Source organism: Mustela nigripes, chromosome 2 (assembly GCF_022355385.1).
Source record: "Mustela nigripes isolate SB6536 chromosome 2, MUSNIG.SB6536, whole genome shotgun sequence".
Taxonomy (NCBI): Eukaryota; Metazoa; Chordata; class Mammalia; order Carnivora; family Mustelidae; genus Mustela; species Mustela nigripes.
Window position 1 is genome coordinate 163,238,730 of NC_081558.1, and position 22,161 is coordinate 163,260,890.

The following is a 22,161-nucleotide window of genomic DNA, read 5'->3' on the forward strand; positions in this document are numbered from 1 at the left end:
TCTGTCAGAACCAGGTGCCTTTTGCAGCCTCATCCGGTATTAATTTCAGATACTTAGGTTCCCAGAGACAGATGACGGGGGTTTCCTGTTCCATCTGTCATCTCCAACACAGCACAGCCTAGCAGTGAGTGCTTTGGTCTCTGAGTAATCCGGAGTTACTAAAAGTACGGATTGATACAAGGGATTCACCAGGTTTGAAACCACAGAAAAGAAAGTGTAAAGAATGCCAGGCAAAGCCAGCCTTGCTGCTTGGGACAAGCATGTAATTTTTCTAGAAGACAAAGTAAAATAGGCAGTATTTGGCAGATGTTTCCTTTTTTTTTTTTTAATCTTTTTAATCTAGAGAATAATCTCAAACTGGAAAGGATAGAACAAATATTTAAAGGTTAACTGAGACTGAAGACAAATGACAAAATAGCAGTTTTGAGTCGAGTTTAAGAAAAGTTACTGTGGAGCAGTGCCTGGGTGGCTCAGTCATTAAGCGTCTGCTTTCAGCTCAGGTCATGATCAAGGTCCTGGGATCAAGCCCTGCATCCAGCTCTGTGCTCTGTGAGAAGCCTGATTTCCTTCCCCCACTCCCCTTGCTAGTGTTCCCTCTCCCCCTGTGGCTCTCTCTGTCAAATAAATAAATAAAATCTTAAAAAAAAAAAAAAGGAAAAATTATGGGTGGGATGCTGGAAGGACTATGCATTTTATCTTAGGAAACCTGCTCAGCCTCAGTGTTGTATAATTACCACAGCTGTTATTCCCAGGGTGCCTCCCATCCCGGGGTTCCCCCTTGCCTGTATCTCATTATCAGTTGGTGGTGCACTAACTTAGTAACCGAAGTGACAGCAGTCTGAAGGAATAACCACAAAATCAGATACAAATTGGCATCTTCTCAGCTTCACCAGAGAGATTTTTGTTTGTGAGTTCCCTCAGTAAGAGCAGGGGTGATTTTTTTTTTTTTCTCTTCATTTCGCTCCCATATCCAATTCAACAGCAAATCCTCTTCACCGTTTCTGTATGTCTCTGATTCATCCATTCCTCTGCATTGCCGCTGCCCTTGACTTCAGTCCAGACCAGCTGCTGTCTCCTTGGGGAGATAATCCATGTAGCCTCTAAAGTGGGTTCTCTGTTTCCCATTCTTACTCCGATGGTCCATTTTTCCTGAGAGCTGCCAGAGTGAGATTTTTTATTTCTTAAAAAAGATTTTACTGGAACGCCTGGATGACTCAATGGGTTAAAGGCTCTGCCTTTGGCTCAGGTCATGATCCCAGGGTCCTGGGATGGAACCATGCATTGGGCTCTCTGCTCAATGGAGAACCTGCTTCCTCCTCTCTCTCACTGCCTGCCTCTCTGCCTACTTGTGATCTCTGTCTGTCAAATAAATAAAATCTTAAAAAAAAAAAAAAGATTTTACTTATTAGAACACTAGTGGAGGAGGGGCTGTGGGAGAAGCAGACTCCCCACTGAACAGGGAGCTTCCCAGGACCCCAAAATCATGACCTGAGCCAAAGGCAGACACTTCACCTACTGAGCCACCCAGGCTCCCCCCGCAGAGTGAGATTTTAAAGAAGTAAATCAGATATGTCACTCTTCTTAAAGCATGACTATGGTTTCCAGTCACATGTAGGGGAAGTACAAGCTCCTAAGCATGGAGTAGAAGGCTGGGCTTGACCGGCCACCCTGTATCTCCACATCGTCGCCCTGTTTTGCCATAGCCAGAGCCTCCTGGCCTCCTTGGCTCCTTCCTGCATCCGTGTCCTTGAAGATGCTTCTCTTGCTGCAGAGTTTCCTCTCCGGCTCTGCAAGAGACTGAGTTCTCCTCAGCCTTCAGGGCTCAGCTTAAATGTCTTCTATGAAGAGAGGCTCTCCTTGACCACCGTGTCCTCTGCTTACCATTACTCTTCCCCATCACCCTTTCCTCGTGGTATCTAATCGTGATCTGCTAGATCATCTCTATGTCTGTTTACTTGTATGTTTTTCATATCCCCCCACTGGCTTGAGTCCCAAGATGGTGAAGACCTTATCGGTCCACATTAGCACATGGCAAGCAGTGTGTTAAAATCTCTTGAGTGAAATAGAACAGAAACTTCTATGGCACTTCTTGGTCAGAATGACCCCGGTTACTTTCCTAAGGTATTGTTTGTATGTTGAGTTTTTATATATTAAATCATGTATTTTGAATTCACTAGTAAGTCCTATGGTTTCAAGTGCTCCTTTTGTAAAGCATATAACCTTCACTTTTTCTCTATTTTAGGTTTTTATACTCCAGATTTCTTTTGCGTGAAGGCCATCTTTTCACAGCAGTCGTATTTATTTTTTTTAATTACAAACTTGACTAGAGTTAAGAGATCCCACCTCAGCATGTGTTTAAAGTTTAAAATTCCCCCAAAATGGAGGAGTAAATGGTTGGTGCAGTCAGTTAAGCGTCAAACTCTTGATTTTGGCTTAGGTTGTGATCTCGGGGTCCTGGGATCCAGCCCCCACTTGGGCTTCCTGCTCAGTCCGCTTGAGGATTCTTTCTCTCCCTATGCCCTCCCCCACTCACTAGCGTATGCTCTTTCTCTCTAAAATAAATAAATCAGGGGCGCCTGGGTGGCTCAGTGGGTTAAGCCGCTGCCTTCGGCTCAGGTCATGATCTCAGGGTCCTGGGATTAAGTCCTGCATCGGGCTCTCTGCTCAGCAGGGAGCCTGCTTCCTCCTCTCTCTCTGCCTGCCTCTCTGCCTACTTGTGATGTCTCTCTGTCAAATAAATAAATAAAATCTTTAAAAAAAATAAATCAATCTTAAAAATGAAAGAAACATTCGGCTAATGTGTTGTCTTGTGGCCTAAGGTTTTTGGAATCTCAGAGACATTGCCGATGATCTTTCTTCTGTACAAATGAGCAGATGTTTTTTGATCAGTGGGTCTTTCCTGCTTCTGCTACCCGTTTACTAAATATAAAAAAGAAAATTGCAGACTGAATCTTCCCTTAATGCTGTGATAGAGTTGCTGACTGAAATATCTACATCAGGAAATGAAAAGCAAGTGTGGGCCCCCACAGGCAGCTACTAATGATGGCTGTCTACTGTGCTCTGTTACCCAGGACCTAGCATGAGGGGTACTGGGAAGAATGACCACGGGTAATTGAGAGGAGAAAAGGGCCTTCAGAAAAATATGAAGAGAGGATTAGTGGCACAAACAGGGGTCCCCTGCCAGTGACTGTGTCTGCAGATGGAGCCTTAAGGCCTTCTAGTGTGCCAAGATTTTGATCAAGATCTTTCAGAAATAATTTGACCTTAAATAATATAATTTTAATGACAGGTTCTCCAAAAAAACTTGAATAAATGCTTATGAAGCAATTTGAAAACATCAGAATTTGCTGTAAGTACAGTAAGGTCCTTGAAGTCTCTGTTTTATTAGAAACAAACAAGCTATTTTGGCAATCGTGTTCTTAGCCTTGGCTTTGTAATAGACCGCATCTACTTCAGAATCTTTACTGTGCTGAGAAAGTTGTTTCTAGAATAAGTCCTTAATTGATTACCTGTCCAGAGCCGGAGAAGGTTTGTCTGCATGCATCCTGAAGCTTTTATGCTCATTACAGAGTTGGTTTAACTTTTGGCTTTCCCTCTTTCTTCATCAGCACCACGCACAGTTTCCTTTTTGGAGCGCTGGCTGAATTGCTGGACAATGCAAGGTAAAGCTCATCTGTAAACCACCCCTATGTGGTAAAAGGAGATTGGCAAAGAAAAATGGACTTCAGACCCAGGGGAGTGAGAGAAATGTAGTCAATAAAACAATTCTCAGAGCAGCATCTGTAAACTGTCAGGCCTCTAACCAAGTCTAGCCTGTTTCCTGTTTGACTCGGGGTGAGTTTGTATGGGAATTATAAAGAAAAAGAAGCAAAGAAGGGATTGCTTATAAAGTTTAAGAAACAGGAGGTGCCACACAAGAAATCTGCATCCCCTGCCTTCACCCCTCACCTCCCTCCTGCTTTTTCTTTAAAGATTAGAAGTAGCAGCCCCAAGGTTGGTCACTGGGCTCAGGTGGCATAGCCCATGTGATGCGCTCTTGGGACTAACTAGTCTGTGCCTTCAGTGCTGGTGTTCCCAGTGGTCCCCATAGCCAGCCTGGACAAACCAGTTCCTCTGTCTTCAGCAGACACTGGAGTTTGCCAAGGTTGCTCAGATGCTTATAATTGATATCACATGAAGCTCTTTCATAGACTTATGCAAGATGCTTAGTTGTGCTCATGAAGAAGGTCTTCATGAAGTTCCTGTGTTATTCTAAGAAATTAGTTATTATAATTTTATTTAAGAGTTTTGTGGTTTCCTGTGGTTGTCAAAATTAAAACTGGAGGATATTAAAACAATATTGTAGACATCAGGCAAAAAATGTGCCAGTATAGGAAGAGATGGTTGGTAGCCTCTTCCTGATACGACAGCTGATCAGAGAGAAAGTACTAGGGTTAAACTATAAAGCTTATTATAAAATGTATTTAAAAGATATTTTATTGGGGTGCCTGGGTGGTTCAGTGGTTAAGCCTCTGCCTTCTACTCAGGTCATGATCCCAGGGTCCTGGGATCGAGCCCCGCATCGGACTTCCTGCCTGCTTTGCAGGGAGGCCTGCTTCTCCCTCTCCCACTCTCCATGCTTATGTTCCCTCTCTCGCTATAATAAATACATTCTTTAAAAAAAAAATACTTATTTGACCAAGAGAGGTAGAGCACAAGCAGAGGGAGTGGCACATAGAGGGAGAGGGAGAAGCAGGCTCCCTCTTGAGCAGGGAGCCTGATGCAGGATTCGATCCCAGGACCCTGGGACCATGACTTAAGCCCAAGGCAGTCGCTTAACTAACTGAGTCATGCAGGTACCCCTATAAAATGTCTTAATATGCTGTAGAGGTGAATGATTTTTCTGTCTTATTCCATGGAATTTTTCTATGAAGAAACTCTTTCTTTGAAAAACTTCCATTTCAGGGCAGCAGTGGCATTTACTGAGCACCTATCATGTGCATGGTGTTTTATATAAAGTATAAGTATGTAATGGAGATGATGATACTCTTGTGTCATGGGATTGTGGTAAGGATTAGGAGAGGCTTAAAAATACTTGATTCAGTGCTTACTTGAGCCACAGAAAACGCTCCAAGAAATGGCAGTAGTGCCTCCCGAATTTCCATAAAGGAAGAGCTTATAAAAGCAATTGGCTAGAGGAAGGAGCTAAGTTGGCTAAGGCCAACTTTGAAGGCTTGTAGAACAAGCCGTTGTACCTACTCAGACTTACCTGGTATAGTTTCGGGTTGGAATTGATGGAAGTTTTGGGAGAGCCTCAAATTTCCCGGTTAGAGTACCAGCGGTTGTTACTACTCTGAGCTTCCCTTACTCAACCCCTCTACTGCTGCATCAGCTAAGGCCGCTGTGCTCATTGTCTTCACCCCTCACACTGAACCCAGGCTCTTTTGGCTTTTGTTCTTTTTCTTCTGAGATTTCTTCTTAAAAAAATAATTTAGAAAATACACAATATCTATGAGCTGTAGAAAACTGAGAACATAATAAGAAAAAGAAAGTCGTCAGTAATCTCATTACATGACAGGGGAGGTGTCATGTTTCAGAAGCATGTTATGTGTCATGCTTCTCTGTAAAAGACCAGAAAGTAAATATTTCTCCCTGTGCAGGCTGTGTGTTCCCTGTTGAAACTACTCAACTTTGCCATTGTGCTGTGAAGGCCACCTAGGCAATATGTAAATGAATGGACATGATTGTGTTCCAATAAAACTTTATTTACAAAAAGTTAGTGGGCCCCATTTGGCTTTTGGACCATAATTTGCCAACCTCCAATCTAGAGAAAACCACTGTTTTGATTTATTTCCTTACATATATGGACATGCATATCATATACATTCTTCAAAAACATATGTGATCACAGGGTACATATTAGTAATTTGCTTTTTCTTATCATTTTTGGGGAACTAAAATATAACATGAAAATCTGTCTGCAATTTATGGATTATTATCCAACTAGTTTTTTTTTTAAATATTCATATCCATTTTTGGTGAGCTTTTGTGTAACTACCATTAAATTCCATCTATTCTTTCAAAGTTCCAAGTTTCAGGTTTTGTAACATTCTCAAATTATGAGTGATCATAGGTCTTAGTACATAAATGTAGAGTGAAACATTTTAGTAATTGTTTTGAAGCAATTTAAGTGGATTTCTCTATTATTTGCTATCCGACAATAGGTTATACATCACGTAAGCAATTCAGATTAATGTAATTTTTTAAAACATAATTTCGTATTGAAGCAGTGATATTTTTATATTGTTTCCAGAGATGCAGGGGCTGCAAGACTTGATGTATTTTCAGGTGAGTGTTTTTGTTTTCTTTTTTTCCTCTTCTAATGGAAAAGCTTGTAGTTATTTTGCTTTTATTTTATTTCATGAAATCAAGCACTTTTTATAGATTTATAATGTAATTTAAGTGCTTTGTGAGTACAGTGACCCTATGGGGAGCCAGGTTGAGAAAAGTATACTCTGAGAGTGGAATTGTTCACTTGTTAGGGGACCCATTTACAAAATTAGATCTTCTAGGGTTTTGTGAAAGTATCAGAGTGATGTGGAACAGTCAATTTGCCTGCCACAAGAAAACAGTTTTATTTTAAAAAGCACATTAACTTAATGGTTATCCATAATTAAATATACATCATTCTCAACTTACCACAGTTTTAAAATGTGTAAGTGAATGTGAAGCATGAATGTTTGAGGGCTCTAAAATTCAAGCAAGGTATGTTTTCTTCCCTGACTTCATTTTTAGTCATCAAATACTTATTGTACTTAATAGTTCATTTCATTAGAATATGATGCAGATGAATTTAGGTTTTGAGATCCAGTCTTGTATTAAGTACTGCCTGGGTAAATGTCTGCAGTGTTAAAACTGATCCCCAACCCTGATTCTGTCAGCTCTCCTGTAAACATTGGCTGTTGGTCACAGGCAAGAATATATGGTCCATGATGTCAATCTGTATTTATAATAAAAAGCAGCACAGTTCAAATCAATTTTTTGTGTTAAGTGTTTAAAATCCTGTGGGGCACCTGGATGGCTTAGTTGGTGCAGCATCCAACTCCTAATCTCAAGTCTTGATTTCAGAGTTGTGAGTTCAAGCCCCACATTCAGCGTGAAGCATACTAAAAAGAAAAAAGAAAAATGAAATCCCGTGTTAAGTGGGTGCTTCTGGTTCATGAGGCAGAGAGACATGGACATCTTGAGACATCTGAGAAAACATAATAAATGAACGCTTTTCTTCCCTTTCTAGTCTTCAGGTTCTGAAAAGTTTGAGAAGGTCAAGAGGGTCAGTCTTTATTATTTATTCAAAAATGCTAGTCAGTCTTTATTGTTCAAAAGTGGAGGTTAGCGTGAGAAATCCAACGGATTTGCTGGTCATACCCCAGAATCAGATACTTGCCCAACCTGTGGAGTCAGGCTTCCCCTCAACACTGGTCCGCTTGGAGTGAGCCGAGCAGAGCTCATGCACTCTGCAGGCAGCTCATTCCCAGGAGGGAACATGAGAGCTAGAAAGATCTGAATTGAGCCTCCCTAGATGATTCTTCCCTAGGTTTCCAGTCAGATGAGTGAGAAGTGAGTCAAGGGACAGAGAAGGGCACCTCTACTAATATTAATGTCACTCCATTTCACATGGAAGGAAATACCAGTAGTGGTGAAAAAGTGGTCTTCCCTTATATATCCCCTTAGGTAGTATAAGATAGAATAAGTGTTTCTTGCCCAGGAGAGGCTCAAAGTATGGTAGGAACACAAAGAAAGAATACCTCATATTAAAGAGCAAGGGCCTAACATATAGATGTAGTTTTTGTCAAGTAGTGTTTGGAAAAAAAAAAAAAAAAGAATATCCCTGTCTGAGAAATTATTGTGAGAAAGAGAATGGAAGTAGATCGTTTTAGAGATTCATTGGTTCAATAACAGTTTATTGAGTGTCTGTCATGAATGAACCAGGTGCTAGGGATAGAGCACAGAGCCACATGTGTGACTAAATACGTGTTGTCAGGAATGTGTGTTCTCATGAGGGGGAGAGAGACAGTAAGGAAGTGAACAAATGATACACCAGGCAATGAAAAGTGCTAAAAGGAAAAAGAAAGTGGGAGAAGAGAACCAAGAGCAATGGGCAGGGTGTATGTTTTTCATGATGTGAACAGGGAGAGTTTCTCTAACCAGGTGGTGTCCGGTCAAAGACCTGAATGAGGTGAGGGAGCGAACTGTGTAGGTATTTGGAGAAAAAGCAGTCAGAAAACAATGAGTAGCAGGTTGATAAAGCTAATTGTTAGAGCCAAAGAGATGAGCACCTTCAATGCCATGCTAAGGTTTCTTTCTATAGACGGTGACTGCTGAAGAATTTTGAGCAATATCATTTGGCAAATTAGAAATGTGCCCTTTTCAAAGAAAGTTACTCCAGCCATAGCATGCAGGGTGATCCTTAGAAGTGTCAATGATGGGTATGCAGGGGTGTGGGGCTATGGAAATGACCTATGGAAGATTTCGTGAGAATTGGAACTAAGGAAGTGGTCCTAGAAATGGAGAAGGAGAAAAGATTTAAGCTGCATTTCATTCACAGCACACATGCATATATTTTTGAAGATATTGTTTATTTGTGTAAGAGAGAGCACATGAGAGAATGAGCATGAGGTCGGGGGAAGGAAGGGGCAGAGCGAAAGGGGGAAGAAGGCCCCCCACTGAGCAGAGAGCCTGATTTGGGTTTGATCCCAGGACTCCGGGGTCATGACCTGAGGTGAAGGCAGAAGCTTGACTGACTGAGCCACCCTGGTGCCCCCAGAGCTCACATATTATTGATGAGGGGTTGAAGGGTTGAGAAGAATGATCCAGAATCACAAAGCACAACAAATGTCATTGGAATTCACATGTTATGTTCTTTTAGGTTTGTAGCAGAACACCAGCAGGGCATGGCTGTACTCATTTCCCCAATTTTCTCTAGCAATTGGCATGCGCGCGCGCGCGCACACACACACACACACACACACACACACAGTCTTTGCCATTTGACTTCAGAATGGCACTTCTTTATTTAGGTTATGTGTTTTGTGAAAAACTGAACTTACGGTTTTTGGTTTTAAATTACCTATTCATAGAAAAGTACCTATTCATGTTATAAAATTTTTTATTGCTGCAAATCACAATATGGCTATCAACTTAGCAAATCGATTTTTTTTTAAAAAGTAATAAGCCAGGGTCAGGGCTTATACAGCAATAGATAGAATTGATATGGGGATAATTAATTAATCTAAGCATTGAGCCAATCTTCAGATTATTTACTGAAATCCCTGAATTACTTTTCAATCTTTTTTTAAATAGATTTTATTTATTTATTTGACAGATCACAAGTAGGCAGAGAGGCAGGCAGAGAGAGAGAGAGGAGGAAGCAGGCTCCCTGCAGGGAGCCTGATGCGGGGCTCCATCCCAGGACCCTGGGATCATGACCTAAGCCCAAGGCAGAGGCTTAACCCACTGAGCCACAAAGGTGCCCCTACTTTTCAATCTTAAGTCTTCTTCAGGTAACTTGAGGGAGGACCATAAAGTTCAAACTAAACATGTTTGGCCATTGTTGTTTATCTGTTCATATGTATTGGTTCTAGTAAATGTGGATTTGCAGTTAAAAATTTTTTTAAGTGCTTAGCAAGTGGCAGGCACTAGGTTAAGTGTTGAGCATGCAGTGCCTGCTCTTAAGAAAGACCCCATCCTAGTGTGGGGGTCTGTAGAAAATACACTGTATATCTTCACTTTCATGGGTGGAGGGCCCTTAGCTTTCACCGTACCTCTGAGGCTACTGTGTTTTAAAAAGTAAGAGCCAACAGTTTGAAAGATAAAGAGATACATAAGAAAGTGGGGAACACAAAGTACAAAGAAAATGTTCATTGTGGGCTCCTGTGATGTGTGGGAATGAGGAAGTTGTCCTAGAAGGAACCTTACTGGATCTAAAGATCTATAGGGGAAATAGGCTTCCACCTGGTGAATCAGGGGCAGAAAGGGAAAAGGGGGAGCATATGCAGGGGCTTGAATTTGGAGAGAACATAGAACACCGATGGAGTTGCAAAAATGTTTGTGATGCTCAAGGTTAGTTAAGGAGAATATTTGCATGGAAGTGGAAGTTTGCAGTATGGGTGTGGGGAGGGAATGACAAGAGGTGAGCTTGAAGAGTGTAATTGTTAGAGTTCTACAGAGAAATAGAACCTGTACGAGATAGCTACATGGACAGACAGGTAGACAGACAGATAGATGGACAGATCTGATCTGTCTCCCTCCACTGTAGATATGTACGTGTGTTGCTATATTGGTATATAACTGTATCTGTCTACATCTATAGCTATTGATAGAGTGTCTGGGGAGGGTGAGAAGGAGAGATTTTAAGGAATTGACTCAGGACTGTGGGATGGAGGCCGACACACTTGAAATCTGTGGGGCAGCTGGCAGGTTGGAAATCCAGCTAAGAGTTTGTGTTGCATTCTCAAGTTCTTCATCTTCAGGGTAGGCCAGCAGCCTAGAAACTCAAGCGCAATTTCTGTGTTGCAGTCTTGATGCAGAAAATTGCTTCTTTGAAGAACTTCAGTCTTTGCCTTTAAGGCCTTCAACTGATTGGATGAGGCTCACCCATATTATGGAAGTTATTTGCTTTATTAAAGTCAACTGATTGTAAATGTTAATTATATCCACAAATGTTTTCAGAGCAATATCTAGACTAAAGTCTGACCAAACAGCGGGGTACCAGAGCTTAACCAAGTTGACACATAAAATTAATTGTGAAATGCATACTGGTCTGCACTCTGCTTTTAGCAGGAACAAGGAGTGAGGCAGCTGTTGCTGTAATTCAGAAGGCAGATGATGGTTTTCTGAGCTAGGACAGTGTCATGGTGATGGAGAATGTGCTCAAACTTGAAAGGCATTAGGGGGGTGAAATTGAGAAGACATGGCAATCCTGAGGTTTAGATTTGGGGAGCTGAAGTCTAATGGCAGAGTGGTGGACATTTATTAAACAGGAAACATCAGAAGGGGAAGTTAAGTCTGATGAGGGAGAAGGTGCTGGGGTGTGTTTTAGACATGCGTATTTGACAGATAATGGAAATTTATTTAGAATGCTTAGCTTTAAGGAATTGAAATAAACATGACCAAGTTTCAGCATGGATAGTAGGGGAATATTACATTCTGAGGCTATGATTGTTTGTAGTTCCTCTCTTGGGTTTATAGAAAAAGTAAGCACTGTATATGTCTCTTGGGAATTTTGAGTCTTTCCCACCTTTTCGCCAAAGAAATTCCCTTCTTTCTGCAAGTTCCTTACATGGGGACTTTATCCCAAGAGCTGCAAAATCTGTACAGAGCCACGTAAGGCTTGGATCAGGTGGTTCCTAGTGCTGATACACAGTAGGATAATTGGGGGAGATGTTTATTCCTGAGCCTCACCCAAGACCAGTTAATTTGGAGTATCTCCATGTGATTAAAATGTTCAGCCACAGTTGAGAACCACCTCACTGGCAAAGAACTCCACAAGAGTTCTTTGTTCCCTTTGTTGAATAGTGGGGTTTGCTCAGAGCAAAGTGGGGGAGGAATATTCTGATACATGAGTTGAGGTAAGCACTCCAGAGGACCAGGCAGAGAGAAGAACTGGGAAAATGAATTGGTAGGGAAGATCCAAAGTGCTTATAGACAGGAAGGGAAATAGTGGGGGTGATAGGGAATTAGAAGTGGGCATGTGACGATAAAATTATGAACCTGGAAAGCTTAGGTATATGTTTTATATATTTATTTACAGGTTATCTTGAACACTATTTGACTTTTGAAATGTTGATCAGGGGTGACCATAGACTTAACAAATGTGCTACAACTGAATCATAGGTATAGAGTTAGCAAATCAGTGGCTGCCTGAGGTTGGTGTGGGGGGGATGGGCATGGAAGGAGGCAGAAAGGAGAGACTGTAGAGTGACCTGAGGAAACGTCCGAGGTGATGGGTATGTTCACTACCTTGATTGTGATGATGATTTCATGAGTATGTACATATGCCACAGTTCATTCCACTGTACACTTTACACATAGGCAGTGTTTTGGTGTGTAAGTTAGTTCCCAAGCTATTATCCGAACAAAAAAACAAAAAAAAAAACAAAAAAAAAAGAGAGAGAGAGAGAGAGATTGAGAGAGAGAGAGAGAGAGAGAAAGAGAGATGTGGTAGAAGTCATATATCCAAGTGTTTAAATTACTCTCAGAGCCAGATTGGCCAGATCACAAACTGAGCATTAAAATTAGTCTCATTAGTTTTCGTTACACCTTTCCATTTTTTTTTTTAAAACAAGAGATGACTTTCTGTTATCTTGATGATATCTCTTGATCACCACAATTGATTCCAATTCCTGATCATTTAAAAAATTCAAAAGCTGTTTCAAGAGGCAAATATTTACTGCCACTAAAGGCACACAGAAATGGCTCTTATGGGAATTAACTACTGACAGGAGAGCCTGAGGAATTAAAGAACAGCCTGGATTGGCTTTAGAATGAGTGCTTTGGTAGAAGGGCACAAAGGTGGATCAGTGGGAAGAGGGATCCTGGGGTCACATCACCATCTCCCTTTATTCTCACCCCCAGGGTGGAAAACATTTGAAGTTTAAAGGCTAGGCGGATTCCAGAGCAGGGCAAACCCCACTGTACACATAATTTATTAATGTTTAGATGTTTCATGGTAATTTAAAGCCTTCTTGGTGCAGGACTGTCTTCCCCCTGCAATGTCCTGTGAAACTATAGCCTGGACACCTTTCTGAGCGTCATCTTTGCACCCTCACTCTGTCACTCCGTGGCTGCCTTTGAGGGGGACAGATAATTATGTAAGCAGCATGACTTTCTGATGAACAAATTAAGGCCCATATTTATCAGTGATAACGAAGGAACTGCTTTCTCTTACAGTGGATAATGAAAAACTGCAGGGTGGATTCATGTTGTGCTTCCTGGATGATGGATGTGGTATGAATCCTGGTAAGTTAATTATCTGGATACCTAACTGGCTGTTCGGGGAAACAGTCAGAAAACCCATCAAACAAATAAAAATAAATTGAGCTATCTATGCAAAAACAGGTATGGAGCTATTAAGGGAAAATAAACCCTAGACTTAACATATTGTTGAACTTTCTAGATTTAAATATTCCAGCTGACAGAGTAAATTAATTGTAATCATCTAAACCAAAACAAAAAGGGAGCGTAGATAAATACTGCAAGAAAGATGAAAAGCAGAAGGTGTGATTATGTGTGAGGAAAAACATCTAGGAATCCATGGAAAAGGCGGGGTAACTGGATGGATTTGGAAGTTGTTTGAGCCCACCCTTCAGGTATTGCTTGCAAGAGGCCTGAGGCAGTTTCCAGTACCTTCAGGCTGTTTTTAATTTTCTGCTTAACCTTGAGGAAGAGGTTACCTCTTCTTGTTTTTAGTGGTAGATTTTTTTCTCGTTATGTTCAAAGGTTTAGTAGCTTCAGTCAGCTATTCTCACCATAATGAATACATCTACAATTCTTTGCATGATTTTGCTTTTTCTTTTCTTTCTTTTTTTTGGGGGGGTACCTTAAAGCTAACCAAAACACAACACACAGTGGGGGCACGATATCAGTTTACTATGAAATTGAAATGTTATTTCTTCTGATAAGAGTTTTGAGTCATTTGGGATAACTTATCCCTGAATTCTTATTTAATACTTGTCTATGTCCCACAAGACAGGGTGGTTGACCGCTAGGTTAAAAAAAAAAAAAAATCGTGAGGGGAATTCAAGTAATAGGGAACAGTTCTGGTCTTTTCTACAGCAGTGGAAAGCATTCTTGTCATTTTTGGAAACTCAGAATACAAAGTAAAGCAGTTATCTTCTTGCTAGTCTCTGAAGTACTCTCTTGGTATGAATAGTCAGAGATTATTAGCAAGCTTAGAAAATGGTCAGATATCTTACTCAGGTCTCATTCTGACTTTGTTGGGATAATTTTGATTTCTCCAGGTGATTTTGACTCAAGGTATTGTTGGTTCCTTAGTGTTTAAAAGAAAGAAGAGAGTTTGTGAGAAAATCATGATGAAAAAAAGTTTTTTCACTTCTAGACTGACCGTTAAGTTCATTTTCCTAAATATCTAAATAACAGAATGTATGATATATTCTAAGTCACTTCCTTTAAAAAAAAAAAAGAAAATAGAAAAAGAAGCAACTCCTTTTATAATATGGCCATGAGCAAAACGATGAAAACACAGAAAAGTGGCAAATGCTCATCTTCAGAAGGAACTCACACTTCATTTGAAATATACAGGACTATTTTTAAAAGCCTGCTAGTGTTGAGAGAGCAATTCCTATTAATATCAATTGGAAATTGGGGCACCTGGGTGGCTCAGTTGGTTAAGCATCTGCCTTCTGCTCAGCTTGTGATCCCAGGGGCCGGGCATCTAGCTCCCCGTTCAGCAGGGAGTCTGCTTCTTCCTCTCCCTCTGTCCTTATGCCCCCTCCCCACTCCTTGACCAGCTTGTGCTCAAGCTCTCTCTCAAATAAGTAAATAAAGTCTTTTAAAGAAAAACATTGATTGGAAATCAAGTAATAAGTTGAAAGGAAGAGTTTATCTGATGACTGAAGATAGAACCTGTCTGTGGCCCAAACTGAGTTAAATCAACCTTAAGCCAGAGGGTAACTGAAGGAATTTTCACTCTTGGCTTCCAGTCTTCCCTATCGTGGTCCCTCACACAGCGATCCCAAGGGTATTTTCTTTTAATAAAAATGACCTCAGGGGGCGGGGGGCGCCTGAGTGGCTCAGTGGTTTAAGCCTCTGCCTTTAGCTCAGGTCATGATCTTGGGATCCTGGGATCAAGCCCCGCATCGGGCTCGCTGCTCAGTGGGGAGCCTGCTCCCCCACCCCACTGCCTGCCTCTCTGCCTACTTGCGATCTCTATCAAATAGATAAATAAAATCTTTAAAAATAAAAAATAAATAAAATAAAAATGACCTCGGGGCACCAGGGTGGCTCAGTTGGTTAAGATTAAGCATCTGCCTTCAGCTCAGGTCATGATCCCCGGTTTCTGGGATTGAGCCCTGCATCAGGCTCCCACTCGCTCACTCTCTCTGTCAAATAAATAAATAAAATCATTTAAAAAAGATATCTATAATACAAATTATCACCTCATATCTTTCCCCTGCTTAAAACCCTTGGTGGTTTTTCATTACTTTGGGATATAATTTATACTCCCCAGTAATGCTTCCAGTTTCTCACATTATTTAGCCTTTGTCCACCTCTTTGACCATTTCTCATGGCACTCACTCCCTTGCTTGTAACACTCCAGCCACAGCTGCTGGCCCGTGATTTGTAGTTCATCTCAGATGTCACCTCATGAAGGAAGCCTTCCCGGATCATTCTGTCTGAGGGCCACACCTCTGTTAATCCTCTATCACATTACCCTGGTTTTATTTTCTTCACTAATGTTCTTAGAAATTATCTTGTTTGTTTGTTTCTAATCTGCTTCTCCTACCATGACATACAGTTGTGGTGGGAAGGGGTCATGTCAGTGTTTCGTATCAGTTCTCAGAACTCCAGCCAACGTACGTGGGAGTCTGGGAGGTGTGCTTTGAAAACCACAGGATATGTTCTCTGACAGCCTTGGAGTGTTATCCTTACAGTCACATTCATCAGCTATTTCACCTTGGACACGTTATGTATACTTTGAACTTGAATTTCCTCATCCATAACATGCAGATCATCATCACGGTATCTATTCTGTATGTTTATTATAAATGTTACATAGGCAATGCATGTAAAATATATGATACAGTCCCTAGCATATACTGAACAGTAAAGGAAGCTAATATTGTTATTATGGATACCCTCACTTAATACCCATCCCTTTATAAGAACACGTGATAAAATGTCCAGTTGGCTGCAGACAAGCAGAGTGTCTGCACATAGACTGACACTGGTCTTTGGGACACTTTCAGAGCACATATTCAGGTATGCCCGTTGGGTGACCCGTTTCTATCCTTCCCTGTTTCTCTAGGAGCATTCTGGTTTCTGGAGGTATGTATATTTTGAAGTTTAGACAGTTCTCTAGAATTCCAGAATGCTCTGGAGAGATCTGGTGAATGACTCTGAGAGTCTGGAACAAGTGGCCTTTCATCCTCATTGAGTGTCAGACCAGAAGCCATTCTGCCCTGCTCAGTCTTCCATGGAGCTGGCTAAGAGCCAAATTCATGGAAAATGATTAGTGGTATGGATAATTTTAATACTTAAAATTAATTGGCACTTATTAAGTGTATTGTATTCAGAGTTTCACCAACAAATGATCACATTTGATCTAATTGTCTTCATCAACAACTCTATAATATCGGTCTTAGTACTTTTTTAGAGATGAGGAAATCAAGACTCAGAGTTTAAACTCTGTTTACCCAAGGTCATGTGGCTAGGTCTGTTTGACCTCTTTCAATATATTACAGTTAAGATCCTGGTCAGAATGTGAAGCCTGTCTCTGGGCTCCACATGGAGCTGTACCTGGCCTGACCCAAGACATATGGGTTTGTCCTAATGTCCTGAGATACGTGTGACATCCTGACAACTGGACCTATGGCCAGTGTCAGTGACTCTTAATTTCTAACTACCTAAATGTCTGTCAATTATAGAGGAAGCTTCAGAAATCATTTACTTTGGAACATCCAAGAAACGGTCATCAGCCTTGAAGTTTATTGGGCAATATGGTAATGGTCTCAAAAGGTAAGAGATTTTGTTTTTCCTTTAAAGCATGTATTATTGATACTAGGAACAAATTTAATTTATAGGAAGTCTTACACAGAATGATCTAGGTTTGTAAAAGCTTTAAAGATATATATAAACTGAAAGGTCCCATCTTCTTTTGGGATGTCCATACTGATAACTGACTTGGATCTTTACAACATTTGTAAATTTAATTCTCAAATAGGGGATGGATCATCTCTCAGGTGTGGTAGCAGAAGCCCTGAACTTCAGAGCTTCCTTGAATCTCTGTTCTTTTGTTTCTCAGAGCGTATGTTAGTTCAGGTGTAATATGTGTCCACAGCTTATTTTATTAGTCTGCCTCCATGGAAGGCGAGGACAAGAGTAAATTGTCACCCATTTGACTCCTGCTATGGGCACATGATTGTTCTTTTCTTGAGTCCTGGACAGCACCTTACTTCTAGTAGTCCTGTCTTAAGCAAGAGTGTAGAGCTGGATTGGTTTAAATCCATCTGCTGTACTTGGAGGAAAAAAAATCATTATTTACACCCTTTTGGTGATGGGTCAGCAAAACAGGGACATTACTTCTGTGAAAGAACAATTCATTATAGTGCAGTTTTGTGCCTGCCTCTTTCTTCTTTTCATTGTTCATGATGTAAACCGGTATGTTCTTGATTTTTAATATAGTGGATCCATGAGGATTGGGAAAGACTTTATTCTTTTTACCAAGAAGGAAGAAACAATGACATGCGTGTTTTTTTCTCAGACATTCTGTGAAAGAGAAGGTCTTACTGAGGTAAGAGTTGAGATTTTTCCTTTGGTTTCCATAGTAACAGTGTTTTTTCATTTACTATCTCAGGGTGAAGTTTACAGTGGTTCTTTTCTGATTATGATTTAGAAATTTAGGAATGTATTTGGGAAATGGAGAGAAGGTGGCTGGACGTTCTGGGCACGTCAATAGAACCTGTCCTGTTGAACAATCTTTTTTTTTTTTTTTTTTTAAGGAATCCATGGGCACCTACTTTTCTTTTCTTGGGTAGTATTTTTTAAAACAGATTTTATTTATTTATTAGAGAGTGTGAGCGTGAGCACAGTGGGGGGCAGAGGAAGAAGAGAAAGCAGGCTTCTTGCTGAGTAGGGAGCCTGATGCATGGCTCCATTCCTGAGATCATGACCTAAGCCAAATCCTATGCTTAACCAACTGAGCCACACAGGTACCCCCCTGTGTGTATTTTTTTCAATATTTTCCTGCATATCACCCTTCTTGAGTGGCTTATTAACTCCTAGGCAGTTTTTAGAATGTTATTTTCATTATCCATATACCCAAATCTCCCAGCAATAAGAGGCTCCCTTTGGCACAGTGAGCTTTTTGGAGGGAGCCTGCAAAACATTTCCCCTATTTATGCCATAAATGGGTTATCATTTTAATAATAACTTTTGGGGGCACCTGGGTGGCTTAGTGGGTAAAAACCTCTGACTTTGGCTCAGGTCATGATCTCAGGGTCCTGGGATCAAGCCCCGCAGTGGTCTCTCTGCTCAACATGGAACCTGCTTCCTCCTCTTTCTCTGCCTGATTCTCTGCCTACTTGTGACCTTTGTCTGTCAAATAAAAAAATTTTTAAAATCTTTAAAAAAATAAATAGAAAATAAAAAATAAAAATAAATTTTGGATTAAAATACTTGGAATACAAAACCTAAAGAAAATGAGTGCAAAATGGACTTAAAACTGAAACCCCGGTGACCATAATTTCAACTCTATCTGATGACCTAGCTATGCTTTATTAATTTGCAGTGTCTGAGATTCGCTATTCAGAATGTCAGTGTAATTCAATACAGCAAATGCGGGTTAAGAAACTACCCAGCACTTCTACCCTGTGGAAGGTAGAAAACCAGCAGGAGATCATCTGACCATCAAAGTGGTCACAAAATATAGGCAAACACATATGCGAATTGGACACATAACAAAATGAGGGTGTTTAAGAAGAATGGCGTTCAGCATACTCATGGATTTCTGCTGTTACAGAATTTTCAAAAGCAGGGGTATGGATGGAGAGATTAGAATGCCTTGATTGGTCCACAAGGGTTTTATGGAGTGAGAACCACTTGCTGCTGGAAAGGCTGGTATACAGAGAGAAGTGTCATGCGCAACTCTCAGACCTGGACAGGAGTATGGGGGTGGAAGGATGGTGGAACTGTGAGGTTGTTCCTAGGGATGCAGCATGCCCACGGGCCGCAGTGGGGTCAGGTCAGAGAGGCAACATTTTGTAGGCAATAGGGAGTAGCTGAGTGGGAAATTGATAGGAGGAAAAGCAGTGACTTAAGAATTGATGTTGCCATTTATGTATGTAAAGGCATGGAAAATTGGGCCAAAGCTGAGGTTATAGCTCTCCTAAAATGGGCCATTTCCCCATTTAAAAAAAAAAAAAGGCAAAAAAATTAAAACCAGCAACCCCTTCCCATTTCTACTTCTACTTCCACCCAGGCAATCTCTTTCAACAATATTAGCTGATTTTTTTCAATATTTTCCTGCATATCACTGTGTAACATACTTATATTGCTACTTCTTGATTTCATGTATTATGTATTAACTGTTCATTATAAAAAGATTTCTATATTATTTCCTCTGTATCACACATACATATCTTTCCAATTCTCCATCCTCAACATAGCTCCATTGTAAGTTTACTTATGCTAATGTTCGGTATTTACATTATAAGATTGTATAAACACTATTCACAACTATATCCTGTCATAAGTATTTTTTCCTTTTTCTGCACAATTCTTATTCTTCCTGGAATTAAAAATTGTCTATTTCGTGTTCTGTGTACTTACTGCTGTCACTGAGTACTTGCTTGGTTTTCTGTCTTTATCACTATGTTAGTTCCAGTCTCCAGCTGTACTCTTCTCAGTCCCATCTTCCTGAAGACTGTGCTCTGGAGTCTTCTGTGCTACCCCTCATTCCTGGTGGTGTTCCGCTGTGCTCCTAGGACCTTCCCTTGCCAACACATCCTCCGTTAGCTTTCTTTCTTTCTTTTTATTTTTTTTAAGATTTTATTTGTTTATTTGACAGAGAGAGATCAAAAGTACGCAGAGAGACAGCCAGAGAGAGAGAGGGGGGAAGCAGGCTCTCTGCTCAGCAGGGCTCTATCCCAGGACCCTGAGATCATGACCTGAGCTGAAGGCAGAGGTTTAACCCACTGAGCCACCCAGGTGCCCCTCTCCATTAGCTTCCTTAACAAGGATGCATGAGAGGTCAAGTATTTTGAGGAAAAAACACTTTATGTGAAGACATGCATGAAAATATTTTTATCCTACATGAGCACTCAATGATAGTTTGGCTTGGTGTTATCTGTAGGTTGAAATGAGTCTTCCTTCAGGAACTGGCAACCATTGCTCCATTATCATCTTATTTCCAGCATTGTCATTGAGAAGGCTGAAGCCATTTTAATTTCTGAGTCTCTTCTTATCCTCTATCTACTCTTTGAAGTCAGTAGAACTTCTCTTTGTCTACTCAGAACTACTCTTTGTCTCCAGTGTTCTGATTTAAGTATTTTGCCTTTGGATGGGTGTATTTGCATCCATTGTGCTGGTTGCTTACTGGACATTTTCAATCTGGAAATACATGTCTTTCAGTTTGGGAATATTTTTCTGTAATAGCTAATGATTTTCTTCCATTCATATTCTCTTTCTTTTTACAACTTCTCTTCTTAGCTCTTGGACATCTGGGACTGGTTCTTTGATTTTCTTATCTTTTCTCTCCTATTTTCTGTGTTTTATTTTCTGGGAGGTTTTCTATTTATTTATTTATTTATTTATTTATTTATTTTCAGCTTAACAGTATTCATTGTTTTTGCACCACACCCAGTGCCCCATGCAATACGTGCCCTCTCTGGGAGGTTTTCTAACATTTCTTCTTCCAATCTTATTATAAATATTTTTCTGTAGTCATATTCTTCATTTCTAAGAAGTGTGTTAAAGTCTCTCAGTATTCTTTTTTTAAAGACATATAGTTCTGTTTCATAGATACAGTAATTCCTTTTAGCACTCTGGGTTTCTTTCTTTTTAAATTTTTTTTTTTTAAATTTCTTTTCAGTCTTCCAAGATTCATTGTTTATGCACCATAGCCAGTGCTCCATGCAATATGTGCCCTCCATAATACCCACCACCAGGCTCACCCAGCCTCCCACCCCATCCCCTCCAAAACCCTGTTTGTTTTTCAGCATCTCATGTTTGTTTTCCATCTCATGGATCATCTCCCCCTCCAATTTCCCTCAACTCCCTTCTCCTCTTCATCTTCCCATGTCCTCCGTGTTATTTCTTATGCTCCACAAATAAGCAAAGCCATATGATACTTGACTCTCTCTGCTTGACTTATTTCACTTAGCATAATCTCTTCCAGTCCTGTCCATGTTGATACAAAAGTTAGGTATTCATCCTTCTGATGGAGGCATAATACTCCGTAGTATATATGAACTGTATCTTCTTTATCCATTCTTCTGTCGGAGGGCATCTTGGTTCTTTCCACAGTTTGGGACTGTGGCCATTGCTGCTATGAGCATTGGGGTACAGTTGACCCTTCTTTTCACTACATCTGTATTTTGGGGGTAAATACCCAATGGTGCAATTGCAGGGTCATAGGGAAGCTCTATTTTTAATTTCTTAAGGAATCTCCACACTGTTTTCTAAAGTGGTTGCCCCAACTTGCATTCCCAGCAACAGTGTAAGAGGGTTCCCTTTTGTCTACATCCTCTCCAACACATGTTGTTTACTGTCTTGTTAATTTTAACCATTCTAACTGGTATAAGGTGATATCTCAATGTGGTTTTGATCTGAATCTCTCTGATGGCTAGTGATGATGAACGTTTTTTCATGTGTCTGTTAGCCATTTGTATGTCTCCTTTGGAGAGGTGTCCGTTCATTACCTCTGCCCAGTTTTGGATGTGATTATCTGTTTTGTGTGTGTTGTTTCAGGGGTTCTTTATAGATCTTGGATATCAGCCCTTTGTCTGTAGTGTCATTTGCGAATATCTTCTCCTATTCCATGGGTTGCCTCTTTGTTTTGTTGACTGTTTCCTTTGCTGTGCAGAAGCTTTTGATCTTGATGAAGTCCCAAAAGTTCATTTTCACTTTTGTTTCCTTTGCCTTTGGAGAAATCTCTTGAAAGAAGTTGCCATAGCAGATGTTGAAGAGGTTACTGCCTGTGTTCTCCTCTAGGATTCTGATGGATTCCTGCCTCACGTTGAGGTCTTTTATCCATTTCGATTTTATCTTTGTGTATGGTGTAAGAGAATGGTCGAGTTTCATTCTACACGTAGCTGTCCAATTTTCCCAGCACCATTTATTGAAGAGCCTGTCTTTTTTCCACTGGATATTTTTTCCTGCTTTGTTGAAGATTATTTGACCATAGAGTTGAGGGTCCATATCTGGGCTCTCTACTCTGTTCCACAG

General features: G+C 40.5%; 1 protein-coding gene across 1 annotated transcript in view; it reads left to right on the forward strand.

The window, feature by feature from the left end:
- The first annotated feature begins 2,098 nt into the window (after positions 1-2,098).
- The window catches only part of MORC1 (MORC family CW-type zinc finger 1), a 189,148-nt gene continuing 169,085 nt past the window's right edge, over positions 2,099-22,161 (forward strand). The window contains exons 1-6 of the mRNA XM_059388362.1: positions 2,099-2,121; positions 3,609-3,662; positions 6,293-6,327; positions 12,928-12,996; positions 16,644-16,734; positions 17,401-17,509. Coding sequence (XP_059244345.1) covers positions 2,099-2,121; positions 3,609-3,662; positions 6,293-6,327; positions 12,928-12,996; positions 16,644-16,734; positions 17,401-17,509 — 381 coding nt within the window. The remainder of the gene's footprint in view (positions 2,122-3,608; positions 3,663-6,292; positions 6,328-12,927; positions 12,997-16,643; positions 16,735-17,400; positions 17,510-22,161) is intronic.